The sequence below is a fragment of the Somniosus microcephalus genome, chromosome 1 (genome assembly GCF_052327205.1).
Source record: "Somniosus microcephalus isolate GS21.2 chromosome 1, FLI_Smic_1.0, whole genome shotgun sequence".
Classification (NCBI taxonomy): domain Eukaryota; kingdom Metazoa; phylum Chordata; class Chondrichthyes; order Squaliformes; family Somniosidae; genus Somniosus; species Somniosus microcephalus.
The window spans coordinates 460,856,493-460,869,803 of record NC_140987.1 but is presented as its reverse complement, the minus strand read 5'-3'; the positions used below and the strand labels follow the sequence as shown (position 1 = coordinate 460,869,803).

Sequence of the window (13,311 nt, the reverse complement as noted above, 5' to 3'; positions counted from 1 at the left end):
AAAGGGACAGTGGCAGCATGGATACGGAATTGGCTAAGTGACAGGAAACAGAGAGTAGTGGTGAACGGTTGTTTTTCAGACTGGAGGAAGGTATACAGTGGTGTTCCCCAGGGATCAGTTCTAGGACCACTGCTTTTCTTGATATATATTAATGACTTGGATGTGGGTGTACAGGGCACAATTTCAAAATTGGCAGATGAAACAAAACTTGGAAGTATAGTGAAGTGAGGAGGAGAGTGATAGACTTCAGGAAGACATAGACAGGCTGGTGAAATGGGCGGACATGTGGCAGATGAAATTTAACGCAGAAAACTGCGAAGTGATACATTTTGGTAGAAAATATAAAGAGAGGCAATATAAACTAAAGGGTGCAATCCTAAAGTGGGTGCATGAACAGAGAGACCTGGGGGTATATGTGCACAAATCATTGTAGATGGCAGGGCAGGTTGAGAAAGCAGTTAAAAAAGCTTACGGGATCCTGGGTTTCATAAATAGAGGAATAGTGTACAAAAGCGTGGAAGTTATGATGAACCTGTATAAAACACTGGTTTGGCCCCAACAGGAGTATTGTGTCCAATTCTGGGCACCGCACTTTAGGAAGGATGTGAAGGCCTTAGAGAGGGTGCAGAAACGATTTACGAGAATGATTCCAGGAATGACGGACTTCAGTTACGTGGATAGACTAGAGAAGCTGGGGTTGTTCTCCTTGGAGCAGGGAAGATTGAGAGGAGATTTGATCGAGGTGTTCAAAATCATGAGGGATCTAGACAGAGTAGATAGAGAGAAACTGTTCCCATTGGCGGAAGGGTCGAGAACCAGAGGACACAGATTTAAGGTGATTGGCAGAAGAACCAAAGGCGACATGAGGAAAAACTTCTTTACGCAGCGAGTGGTTAGGATCTGGAATTCACTGCCAGAAAGGGTGGTGGAGGCAGATTCAATCCTGGCTTTCAAAAGGGAATTGGATAAATACCTGAAGGATTGAAATTTTCAGGGCTACGGGGAAAGGGTGGGGGAGTGGGACTAGCTGAAGTGCTCTTGTAGAGAGCCGGCACGGGCTCGATGGGCCGAATGGCCTCCTTCCGTGCTGTAACCATTCTATGATTCTAGGGGAATCGAGGGATATGGGGATCGGGCGGGAAAATGGAGTTGAGGTAGAAGATCAGCCGTGATCCTATTGAATGGCGGAGCGGGCTCGAGGGGCCCTGTGGCGGAGCGGGCTCGAGGGGCCCTGTGGCGGAGCGGGCTCGAGGTGCCCTGTGGCGGAGCGGGCTCGAGGGGCCCTGTGGCGGAGCGGGCTCGAGGGGCCCTGTGGCGGAGCGGGCTCGAGGGGCCCTGTGGCGGAGCCGGCTCGAGGGGCCCTGTGGCGGAGCGGGCTCGAGGGGCCCTGTGGCGGAGCGGGCTCGAGGGGCCCTGTGGCGGAGCGGGCTCGAGGGGCCCTGTGGCGGAGCGGGCTCGAGGGGCCCTGTGGCGGAGCGGGCTCGAGGGGCCCTGTGGCGGAGCGGGCTCGAGGGGCCCTGTGGCGGAGCGGGCTCGAGGGGCCCTGTGGCGGAGCGGGCTCGAGGGGCCCTGTGGCGGAGCGGACTCGAGGGGCCCTGTGGCGGAGCGGGCTCGAGGGGCCCTGTGGCGGAGCGGGCTCGAGGGGCCCTGTGGCGGAGCGGGCTCGAGGGGCCCTGTGGCCGACTCCTGCTCCTTGTGTTGTTATGTTATTAGAGGCCCATGGAATGGCCTAATTGGAAGGGAGATAGCAGAGGAAGCAGCATTGTTATTATAACAAAGACTCGGCAGAGGTGGGGCGGGTCAAGAAGGGACAACACCCTGGGCCAGTCACAACAACAAAACTCAGATGCCTAAATGATTTGAGCTTTGATCTGATTTAAGATTTCAAACTGAGCCCCTGTGAGATAGCTGTTCCAGTATGAATCAGACATTAGGCGTTTCGCTGTTGGATATTCTCCATCGCCTTCTGATCTGCATCGAGTTAAGATGAAATCAAGCTGAAAATCACACTGCTCGATACACAATATCATCGCGATGGATTCTAAACCGTTGAGACACAAGACTGTCCTTAACAACAACTTGTATTTATATAGCGCCTTTAACATAGTAAAACGTCCCAAGATGCGTCACCGGAGCGATTATCAAACACAATTTAACACCGAGCCACATAAGGAGATATTAGGACAGGTGACCAAAAGCTCGGTCAAAGAGGGAGGATCTAAGGAGTGTGTTAAAGGAGGAGAGGCAGAGAGGGTTAGGGAGGGAATTCCAGAGCTCGGGGCCCAGGCAGCTGAAGGCACGGCCGCCAATAGTGGAGCGATGGAAATCGGGGATGCTCGAGAGGCCAGAATTGGAGGAGCGCAGAGATCTCGAGGGGTTGTGGGGCTGGAGGAGGTTACAGAGATAGGGAGGGGCGAGGCCGTGGAGGGATTTGAAAATGAGGATGAGAATTTTTAAATCGAGGCGTTGTCGGACCAGGAGGCAATACAAGTCAGCGAGCACAGGGTGAAGGGGACTGGGTGACGGGGACTGGGTGCCGGGTGACGGGGACTGGGTGCCGGGTGACGGGGACAGGGTGCCGGGTGACGGGGACTGGGTGACGGGGACTGGGTGCCGGGTGACAGGGACTGGGTGCCGGGTGAAGGGGTCAGGGTGACAGGGTCAGGGTGCCGGGTGACGGGGACTGGGTGCCGGGTGACGGGGTCAGGGTGCCGGGGTCAGGGTGCCGGGTGACGGGGACTGGGTGACGGGGACTGGGTGCCGGGTGACGGGGACTGGGTGCCGGGTGACGGGGACTGGGTGCCGGGTGACGGGGACCAGGGTGCCGGGTGACGGGGACTGGGTGCCGGGTGACGGGGACTGGGTGCCGGGTGACGGGGACTGGGTGCCGGGGACTCGGTGCCGGGTGAAGGGATCAGGGTGCTGGGTGCTGGGGCTTGGTGCCGGGGTCAGGGTGCTGGGTGACGGGGCTCGGTGCCGGGGCTCGGTGCCGGGGACAGGGTGAAGGGACTGGGTGAGGGGACAGGGTGCTGGGTGAAGGGACAGGGTGCTGGGTGAAGGGACTGGGTGACGGGGACAGGGTGCTGGGTGACGGGGTCAGGGTGCTGGGTGACGGGGCTCGGTGCCGGGGACAGGGTGCTGGGTGAAGGGACTGGGTGACGGGGACAGGGTGCTGGGTGACGGGGTCAGGGTGCTGGGTGAAGGGACAGGGTGCTGGGTGCTGGGGCTTGGTGCCGGGGTCAGGGTGCTGGGTGACGGGGCTCGGTGCCGGGGCTCGGTGCCGGGGACAGGGTGAAGGGACTGGGTGACGGGGACAGGGTGCTGGGTGAAGGGACAGGGTGCTGGGTGAAGGGACTGGGTGACGGGGACAGGGTGCTGGGTGACGGGGTCAGGGTGCTGGGTGAAGGGGTCAGGGTGCTGGGTGACGGGGCTCGGTGCCGGGGACAGGGTGCTGGGTGAAGGGACTGGGTGACGGGGACAGGGTGCTGGGTGACGGGGTCAGGGTGCTGGGTGAAGGGACAGGGTGCTGGGTGACGGGGCTCGGTGCCGGGGACAGGGTGCTGGGTGAAGGGACTGGGTGACGGGGACAGGGTGCTGGGTGACGGGGTCAGGGTGCTGGGTGAAGGGACTGGGTGAAGGGACAGGGTGCTGGGTGAAGGGACTGGGTGCTGGGGACTGGGTGCCGGGTGCCGGGGACTGGTCGAGGTCGGACACTAACTTGTCGTTGGCCTGCAATGACCGCAGGTACGTGTTCAGCAGGACCTGCAGCTCCTTCGCATAATCTCGTTCATTGTCCAAAATATTCTGTATAACCTTCAGGAAGAAAAAGACATTTATAAAATATTAATGTAACAAGGCAGGGAGGGTCTAAAGATCTATGTTGATTTCATTTTCAAGTACAAACAAAACCGAACATGTTTTGAATTACTCATCTGCACTACCTTTTAGAATAAAGGTTTCCAGCCCCTTCCTGTATTTTTGCGGTCTAGAAACAGAGCGAATTACTGACATGTTCAGCCCTGCGATGTACAATCTGTTATATTTTAATTAATTAATCAGCACATCCAAATAAGGTAGACTCTTGTATAAGCAGATGCTTATTTTTGACTAATACAGAATCTTACAGCACTGAGAGCAGCAATACAGCCCATCGTGCCTGCGCCTCTTCGAAAGCGCTCTCCAATTAGTCCCACTCTCCCCCGCTCTTTCCCCAGAGCCCTGTTAAAGGCCACGAATAAATCTCACTCTCTTCCCTTTCCCCAAAACTAAGCATAATATTTAATCGCTGGAAAAACACGTTACAGAAAAGGTTGTACACTCCACTTGTGAAGTAACTCCCCGAACTCGAGCCTCAAATTACTGCAACCGTCCTGGCAGATTAACAGGATTTGGTTCACAGGAGGAGGCCATTCGGCCCATCGTGCCTGTGCTGAGGCTAGCCGTTCAACTGTGAATGTGCCCTGTACCGAGAATAGATTCCTTGCTCTTATAAAACAGCAATAAGAAGGAATGAAGTGTGACACGTGGTGCAAGAAAGAACAGAAAACTTGATTTCATCTTCAAAATCTCGGCAGCTGCGTCCCGCGCAATTCTAAAATGTTCCGCTATTGATCAAGCGAGCGCGTGTATCGAGTGTTGCGGCCACACTGCTGTCCTTTGAAGCTGGCAGCGCAGAGAGGTGATGTCTAAACCTCTGCCGTGGCCAACAGTCGCACTTGGCTCCTGACTCGCGCTAAATGTGATCAGTTTGCAGCCCTGGTACTGGGAGGGTGAACTCAGTGGGGGTGTGGGTGGGGGGTTGGGGGGGGGGGGCAGCCTGGCGTCCGCCTACACGATCGGCGAGGTCCTGGAATATCCCCCCCCCACACACACACACACAATTAGAAACAAAAGTCAGTCGGTGTGTAGAAGGGAAGCTTTATTTTACAAATGGATATTATTGCTCGGGAGATTCACTGAAGGACAGCAGTCGGCTCCAAGTCGTTCTAAAAATAGCCACAGATTTAAACACACAAACAGCAAGTGAACCCAGCACGACATTCTGCCACCGATAGTGACTGCCAAACTCTGTTAGCTCGTCTCTAACATGATGACTTCATTCAGTACTGGAACACTTGCCTGGATGAGAGCAGCTCCAACAACACAAGAAGCTCGACACCATTCAGGACAAAGCAGCCCCTCTTGATTGGCACCCCATCTACCACCTTAAACATTCACTCCCTCCACCACCGGCACACCGTGGCTGCAGTGTGTACCATCTACAAGATGCACTGCAGCAACTTGCCAAGGCTTCTTCGGCAGCACCTCCCAAACCCGCGACCTCTACCACCTAGAAGGACAAGGGCAGCAGGTGCATGGGAACACCACCACCTCCAAGTTCCCCTCCAAGTCACACACCATCCTGACTTGGAAATATATCGCCGATCCTTCATCGTCGCTGGGTCAAAATCCTGGAACTCCCTCCCTAACAGCACTGTGGGAGCACCTTCACCACACGGACTGCAGCGGTTCAAGAAGGCAGCTCACCACCACCTTCTCGAGGGCAATTAGGGATGGGCAATAAATGCTGGCCTTGCCAGCGATGCCCACATCCCGAGAATACTTTTTTTAAAACCCAACCGGGCTGCTGGGAATTGAGATTTCCATACAATGCCCAACAATTTAAAAAACTAAACTAGAAATATATAAAAGCTCCAAATAAAGCCTGTGCTGTTACTCCCAGCCAGAACAGCCAGCTCCCCAACACAGAAGGTAAAAAGCTGGGCTGCCTCAGGTTCAGAGTTGGTCATGGAGCTCATCCAGCTCCGCTGGGAGGCTCCATTACTTCAGTGTGGAGGGAAGGGTTAAAAATTCACTGGTGCCAGGAACCAGTTACTGTGGCACCCTCTCTGCTGATCTTTAACAGGGTACGGTAATGTACTGGTTGTGTTACTGGACTAGTAATCCAAGGAACGCAAGTTCAAATTCCAATTTGAGAATTTGGATTTGTTTTTTTAATAAGTGACCATGAAGCTGTTGTAAAAACCCAACGGGTTCACGGACATCCTTTAAAGAAGGATGCCTGCCGTGTGGGCCTATAGGTGACTCCAGTCCCACACAAACTTGGCTGACTCTTAACTGCCCTCCGAAGCGGCCCAGCGAGTCACTCAGCTGTATCACTCCTATCTCTCAGGACAATGAGGGATGGGCAATAAATGCTGGCCTCGCCAGCGATGCCCACAGCCTGAGAGTGAATTTAAAGAGCGAGAGAGATTTGTATAAAGGAGACTCTCGAGCCAGCAATGGGGTCGGCCACATTAAATCCACCCCTCCCTTTGGACAAGCTTTTTGTAACGCTCTTCGACAGCTTCAACTGTTAGAATCTCGATCTTCCCCAATGTTTCCGCGGGAAAGGCCCCCACACGGGCTGGTGCTGAGCCACACACAGCACCGACATCCCAGGTTTGATCTCAGTTGCTCAATCTGAACTGGGAAAGGTGCAAGAGCCTTGCACCTCAGTGTACCTGGGCTAGGAAGGGAGAATACTGCCCAACTCTTCTCTGCTCAGCACCTTGGGGACATGCGTAGAAACATAGAAAAATAGGAGCAGGAGTCGGCCATTCGGCCCCTCGAGCCTGCTCCGCCATTCAATGTGACCATGGCTGATCCTCTGCCATTCGGCCCCTCGAGCCTGCTCCGCCACTCAATGTGACCATGGCTGATCCTCTGCCATTCGGCCCCTCGAGCCTGCTCCGCCACTCAATGTGACCATGGCTGATCCTCTGCCATTCGGCCCCTCGAGCCTGTTCCACCACTCAATGTGACCATGGCTGATCCTCTGCCATTCGGCCCCTCGAGCCTGTTCCGCCACTCAATGTGACCATGGCTGATCCTCTGCCATTCGGCCCCTCGAGCCTGTTCCACCACTCAATGTGACCATGGCTGATCCTCTGCCATTCGGCCCCTCGAGCCTGTTCCACCACTCAATGTGACCATGGCTGGTCCTCTGCCATTCGGCCCCTCGAGCCTGTTCCACCACTCAATGTGACCATGGCTGATCCTCTGCCATTCGGCCCCTCGAGCCTGTTCCACCACTCAATGTGACCATGGCTGATCCTCTGCTGTGCTGAAGAGTCTGCTGACTTTTATGGTCCAGGATCATTTATCGAAAAGGGATATTTGGGCAGGAAGGTGCCAGCATTGATGGAGCCATGCCCAGCAGGACAGAAAGACTCCCATTTCTCCAGCACTTTTCACCACCTCAGGACGTCCCAAAGTGCTTTACAACCAATGAAGTACTTTTTGAAGTGTAGTCACTGTTGTAATGTAGGAAATGCAGCAGCCAATTTGCGCACAGCAAGATCCCACAAACAGCAGTGTGATAATGGGCAGATAATCTGTTATTTTGTGATGTTAAGGGATAAATATTGGCCCCAGGACACCGGGAAGAACTCCCCTGTTCTTCTTCGAAATAGCACCATGGGATCTTTTACATCCACCTGAGAGCGCAGACGGGGCCTCGGTTTAACGTCTCATCCGAAAGATGGCACCTCCGACAGTGCAGCACTCCCTCAGTACCGCACTGGAGTTTCAGCCCCAATCCGCTGGTTGGGGACTCTAGGACTGGGGGGGCATAGTGTAAAAATTAGAGCCAGACCTTTCAGGAGTGAAATTAGGAAACACTTCTACACACAAAGAGTGGTAGAAGTTTGGAACTTTCTTCCGCAAACGGCATTACTACACTTCCTCCCACCCCGCCTCCTGCAAGGACTCTATTCCATTCTCCCAGTTTCTCTGTCTCCACCACATATACTCTGACGATGCCACCTTCCACACCAGTGCTTCCGACATGTCTTCCTTTTTCCTCAACTGAGGATTCCCCTCTACCATGGTTGACACTGCCCTCGACCGTGTCCGTTCTATCTCCCGCACTTCTGCCCTCACCCCTGCCCCTCCCTCCCAGAACCACGATAGGGTTCCCCTTGTCCTCACCTTTCACCCCACCAGCCTCCACATTCAACGGATCATCCTCCGCCATTTCCGCCACCTCCAATGTGATCCCACCACCAAACACATCTGCCCCTCCCATCCCCTTTCAGCATTCCGTAGGGACCGCTCCCTCCGAGACATCCTAGTCCACTCCTCTATCACCCCCAGCACCCCTTCCCCTTCGCCCGGCACCTTCCCGTGCAAGCGCAGGAGATGCAACACCTGCCCTTTCACCTCCCCCCTTCCCACTGTCCAGGGCCCCAAACACCCCTTCCAGGTGAAACAGCGATTTACTTGTACTTCTTGCAATCTAGTATACTGTATTCACTGCTCACGGTGTGGTTGGGGACATTGGGGAGACCAAACGCAGATTGGGTGACCGCTTTGCGGAACACCTCCGTTCAGTCCGTAAGGGTGACCCCGAGCTTCCGGTCGCCTGTCATTTCAATTCACCGCTCCATTCCCACTCGGACCTCACCGTCCTTGGCCTCTTGTATTGTTCCACGGAAGCTCAACGTAAACTCGAGGAACAGCACCTCATCTTCCGATTAGGCACTCTGCAGCCTCCCGGACTCAATATCGAGTTCAACAATTTCAGATCATAACCTCGGCCCCCATTACATATTTTTATATTTTTTATCCACACCTTTGGTTTGTGCCTTTTCCTCTTTCTCTCTCCCACACGGCAGCTGTCTCTCACTCTGCCAGCGCATTTCACACTTCATCTAGAGCCGTCCTTTGTCTCTTTACCTGTCCTATTACCATCTCGTCTCGTCTATCTCTTAATGTCTCTTCACCTCTCAGACCTCCCCCATTTCCCAGCCCCCAAACTGGCCTTTTAATCTGTTTCATTTCCTGCTTTTTTCTCAGTTCTGACGAAGAGTTTCGACCCGAAACGTTGACTCTATTTCTCTCTCCACGGATGTTGCCTGGCCTGCTGAGTTTTTCCAGCGTTTTCTATTGTTATTTTGGATTTCCAGCATCTGCAGTATTTTGCTATCGACAATTGATGCTAGATCAATTGTTAGTATTAAATCCGAGATTGATAGATTTCTGTTAACAAAAGGTATTATGGAATATGGGGCAAAGGCGGGTGTATGGAGTTAGGTCACAGATCAGCCATGATCTGATTGAAGTGCGGAGCGTAAATGACAAGTTCCTGTGCTGTGCGGAGCGTAAATGACAAGTTCCTGTGCTGTGCGGAGTGTAAATGACAAGTTCCTGTGCTGTGCGGAGTGTAAATGACAAGTTCCTGTGCTGTGCGGAGTGTAAATGACAAGTTCCTGTGCTGTGCGGAGTGTAAATGCCGTGGGATCCTGTCAATTTCACCCAGCCATTCAATTCCAAAGCAAGAACCCTTCATAAACATATAAAGAAGGAGAAGGAAATACTAACTGGGCCATCCAGACACGGTGCTGCCCACAGTCACCACCTACACCACCCCCGCCCCAGGCAGGCAATCTCCTGGGTGGAACAGCAAAACGATGTAGAAATGCTCTGGGAAACTCCTGCCCATCTCCCGGAGGCGAGGGATCAATCTCCAGGAGTCTGCAGTAAACAGTATCAGTGATGGGCAATAATCAGTACGGGCAACGAACCAGAGGGAGAGGAGGAGAAATCTTTTCACGCAGCGAGTTGTTGTGATCTGGAATGCGCTGCCTGAAAGGGCGGTGGAAGCAGATTCAATAGTAACTTTCAAAAGGGAATTGGAGAAATACTTGAAAAGGAGAAATTTGCAGGGCTGTGGGGAAAGAGCAGGGGGGAGTGGGACTAATTGGAGAGCTCGTTCAAAGAGCCGGCACAGGCACGATGGGCCGAATGGCCTCCTGCTGTGCTGTGCGAGTCTATGATTCTAATTGCGATTACCCCACTCCCCGCCAATCAGTAACTGAATGTTCTCTATTCTCGGGAAGCCGTTCAATACCCCTGTGATGGGCTGTGGGGAATCTATGCTAACTCTAAATCCCTTTGTTGTGGGATGCCAGACCCAAATGTATTTTTCTTTTATGGGTGCGGGTTTAAGCGGGCGTGGGCTGGGGGACTGGGGCGGGGGGAGAAGTGCTTGTGGGGAGTTCTGAAGCTACGGAACGCTACTCCATTGTATTTTTTTTGTTAGGTAATATCTTTAAAATTCGTCTACGCGCCTTCAAAATATATGCAGATAACAGCAGGGTGTATCTGCTGAAGAATGTTCAGATGAGAGCTCCGTGAACCTACAGCTTATGCATTCCAAATGACACTCCCTACCTGGGGACTACAGCTCGAGTTAACAAGCTGTTACCAAGGGAACTAGCAGTTTGGACTGCTACCGTTCACGGTGCAGCTCTTCGGAATGTTGCCCGTCTTTACTCAAAGCCTCTTCCTCATGCAGTAGAACAGCTGATGAGAGCTCAGCTGGGCTGCAAGTTATAAATCGTACTCTGGGATCCGTCTAATTCACTCTATTTTATAACTCTGGACCTGATCCCACAAACAAATTCAAGGAGCTGTTTTGGCCCATTAAACCTCTGGTCTGTGTGGAATATTTCTGGTCGGCAGAATAGATGGAAAATATAACAGGAATTCAAAGGCCAGCACTGGCACGACGGGCCGAATGGCCTCCTTCTGTGATGCACGTTTCTACGATTCAATGATTCTCTGAATCCCAAAGAAATTCCAATAGCGCAACTCTGGACAGCTCAAAAAAGAAAAACATGAGGATGTAGAAAGACTTAGGATGTCCCAAAACGCCTTACAGCCAATGAAATACCTTTTGAAGTGTGGTCACTGTTGCAATGTTACAAAACGCAGCAACTAATTTGCACACAGCAAGCTCCCACAAACAGCAATGAGGTAATGACCAGATAGTCTGGTTTTTTTTTTTTTTTTTAGTAATTTTTGGTTTTGGGGTAAATATTGGCCAGGACATCAGGGAGAACTCCGCTGCTCTTCTTCGAAATAGTGCCGTGGGATCTTTTACATTCACGAGAGGGAAGACGGGGCCTCGGTTTAACATCTCATCCGAAATACGGCCCCTCCGACATCAGGATGTGATCTGCCTACAGACACTGGCTTCAGGATACTGAACGAGGAAACATTGCAAGAGAACCCAAAACTATAACCCACTGCGCTAAACGCATATTTGAACCTGGTGACAGGCTCGTGGAGTGAAGAGGAACAATGCATTTCCTGAGGGATTTAACGGATTGTTTGCCAATGCCCATTTCATGGCAGTGATGGAGTTTGGCAGTCTCAAAGAAAGACATTGGCCCTGAAATTAGGATCGGGGGCTTCCCGCGCGTGCAAGCCCCCGATCTGCACTCACCCTGCGCGCTGACATCTGAAGCCCGGGCCTGCTTGCATTTCCTGTCACAGGCCCGGTTCAGATGTTAGCGCGCAGTGCTTACCTGATCCAGCGGCGTAGTTAGTGCGATGTGCCGGCTGGGATCAGGTGAGCACTGTACAACCAATCAGGGGAGGGGAAGGTTCATTCATGAGTTTGAGAGTAAGAACTGTCAAACTCATGAAAAGTAAGGGGCCCAAAACACTACTTAAACTTTAAATAAAAATTTAAAAAACATCCCAATCTTTAAATTAAGTATAAATAAGTTTAAAAAAATAATTTAAACAATAATTTTTTTTTTTGAAAAAAATAAATGTTTAATAAAAAGGGTCTAAAACTAAACTTACCTTATTGTAGATTCTTTAAAATAATAAACCTGTGGGAAAAAAAATTCTAAATTGCACTAAAACACCACTTACCTGTAAAAATAAATACTTACGTGTGCTTTTTACAAGCGTAAAGACCGGAGGCCTTTAGACATGCGCAAATCCCCCAAAACAGAGGAAATCCAAGACGCACGCGCTGCCCCCTACAGCGCACGCGCTAGCCTCTTCACCTCTTGGGCTGGAGGAGAGGAAATGCTGGTTTTCAGCGCATGCGCTGTGCATGCTGAAAACCGGCATTTCCTCCGGCCAGACGCGCGAGTACCCCTTCCGTACTCACGCGTTTGGGGAGGAATTACTGCCCCATTATGTTTCCCCCAATTCCAAGAAGCAAATGACAGTTTCCTTTCAATTCCTATAGGTGTCGGCCGTGGCTCAGTGGGGAGCACTCTCGTCTCTGAGTCAGAAGGTGGGTTCAACTCCCACTCCAGAGACTTGAGCTCATAATCTAGGCTGACACTCCAGTAATCCAGGCCGACACTCCAGTGCAGTACTGAGGGAGGGCCGCACTGTCGGAGGGGCAGTACTGAGGGAGGGCCGCACTGTCAGAGGGGCAGAACTGAGGGAGTGCCGCACTGTCGCAGGGGCAGTACTGAGGGAGGGCCGCACTGTCGCAGGGGCAGTACTGAGGGAGGGCCGCACTGTCGCAGGGGCAGTACTGAGGGAGGGCCGCACTGTCGCAGGGGCAGTACTGAGGGAGGGCCGCACTGTCGCAGGGGCAGTACTGAGGGAGGGCCGCACTATCGCAGGGGCAGTACTGAGGGAGGGCCGCACTGTCGCAGGGGCAGTACTGAGGGAGGGCCGCACTGTCGCAGGGTCAGTACTGAGGGAGGGCCGCACTGTCGCAGGGTCAGTACTGAGGGAGCGCCGCAGTGTCAGTACTGAGGGAGCGCCGCAATGTCGCAGGGGCAGTACTGAGGGAGGGCCGCACTGTCGCAGGGTCAGTACTGAGGGAGCGCCGCAATGTCGCAGGGTCAGTACTGAGGGAGCGCCGCACTGTCGCAGGGTCAGTACTGAGGGAGCGCTGCACTGTCGGAGGGGCAGTACTGAGGGAGGGCCGCACTGTCGCAGGGTCAGTACTGAGGGAGCGCCGCAGTGTCGCAGGGGCAGTACTGAGGGAGGGCCGCACTGTCGCAGGGTCAGTACTGAGGGAGCGCCGCAGTGTCGCAGGGTCAGTACTGAGGGAGCGCCGCAATGTCGCAGGGGCAGTACTGAGGGAGGGCCGCACTGTCGCAGGGTCAGTACTGAGGGAGGGCCGCACTGTCGCAGGGTCAGTACTGAGGGAGCGCCGCAATGTCGCAGGGTCAGTACTGAGGGAGCGCCGCAATGTCGCAGGGTCAGTACTGAGGGAGCGCCGCAGTGTCGCAGGGTCAGTACTGAGGGAGCGCCGCAATGTCGCAGGGTCAGTACTGAGGGAGCGCAGCACTGTCGGAGGGGCAGTACTGAGGGAGCGCCGCACTGTCGGAGGGGTAGTACTGAGGGAGCGCTGCACTGTCGGAGGGGTAGTACTGAGGGAGCGCAGCACTGTCACAGGGTCAGTACTGAGGGAGCGCCGCACTGTCGGAGGGGCAGTACTGAAGGAGCGCTGCACTGTCGGAGGGGCAGTACTGAGGGAGCGCTGCACTGTCGGAGGGGCAG

The 13,311-nt window shown here is 53.5% G+C and overlaps 1 protein-coding gene across 1 annotated transcript in view; it reads right to left on the bottom strand.

Annotated features, from left to right (window-relative positions):
* Positions 1 to 13,311, bottom strand: part of arhgef6 (Rac/Cdc42 guanine nucleotide exchange factor (GEF) 6) — a 250,895-nt gene that overhangs the window by 129,640 nt on the left and 107,944 nt on the right. Inside the window, 1 exon segment of the mRNA XM_086002290.1 lies at positions 3,719 to 3,813. Within this exon segment, the coding sequence (XP_085858416.1) occupies positions 3,719 to 3,813 (95 nt within the window).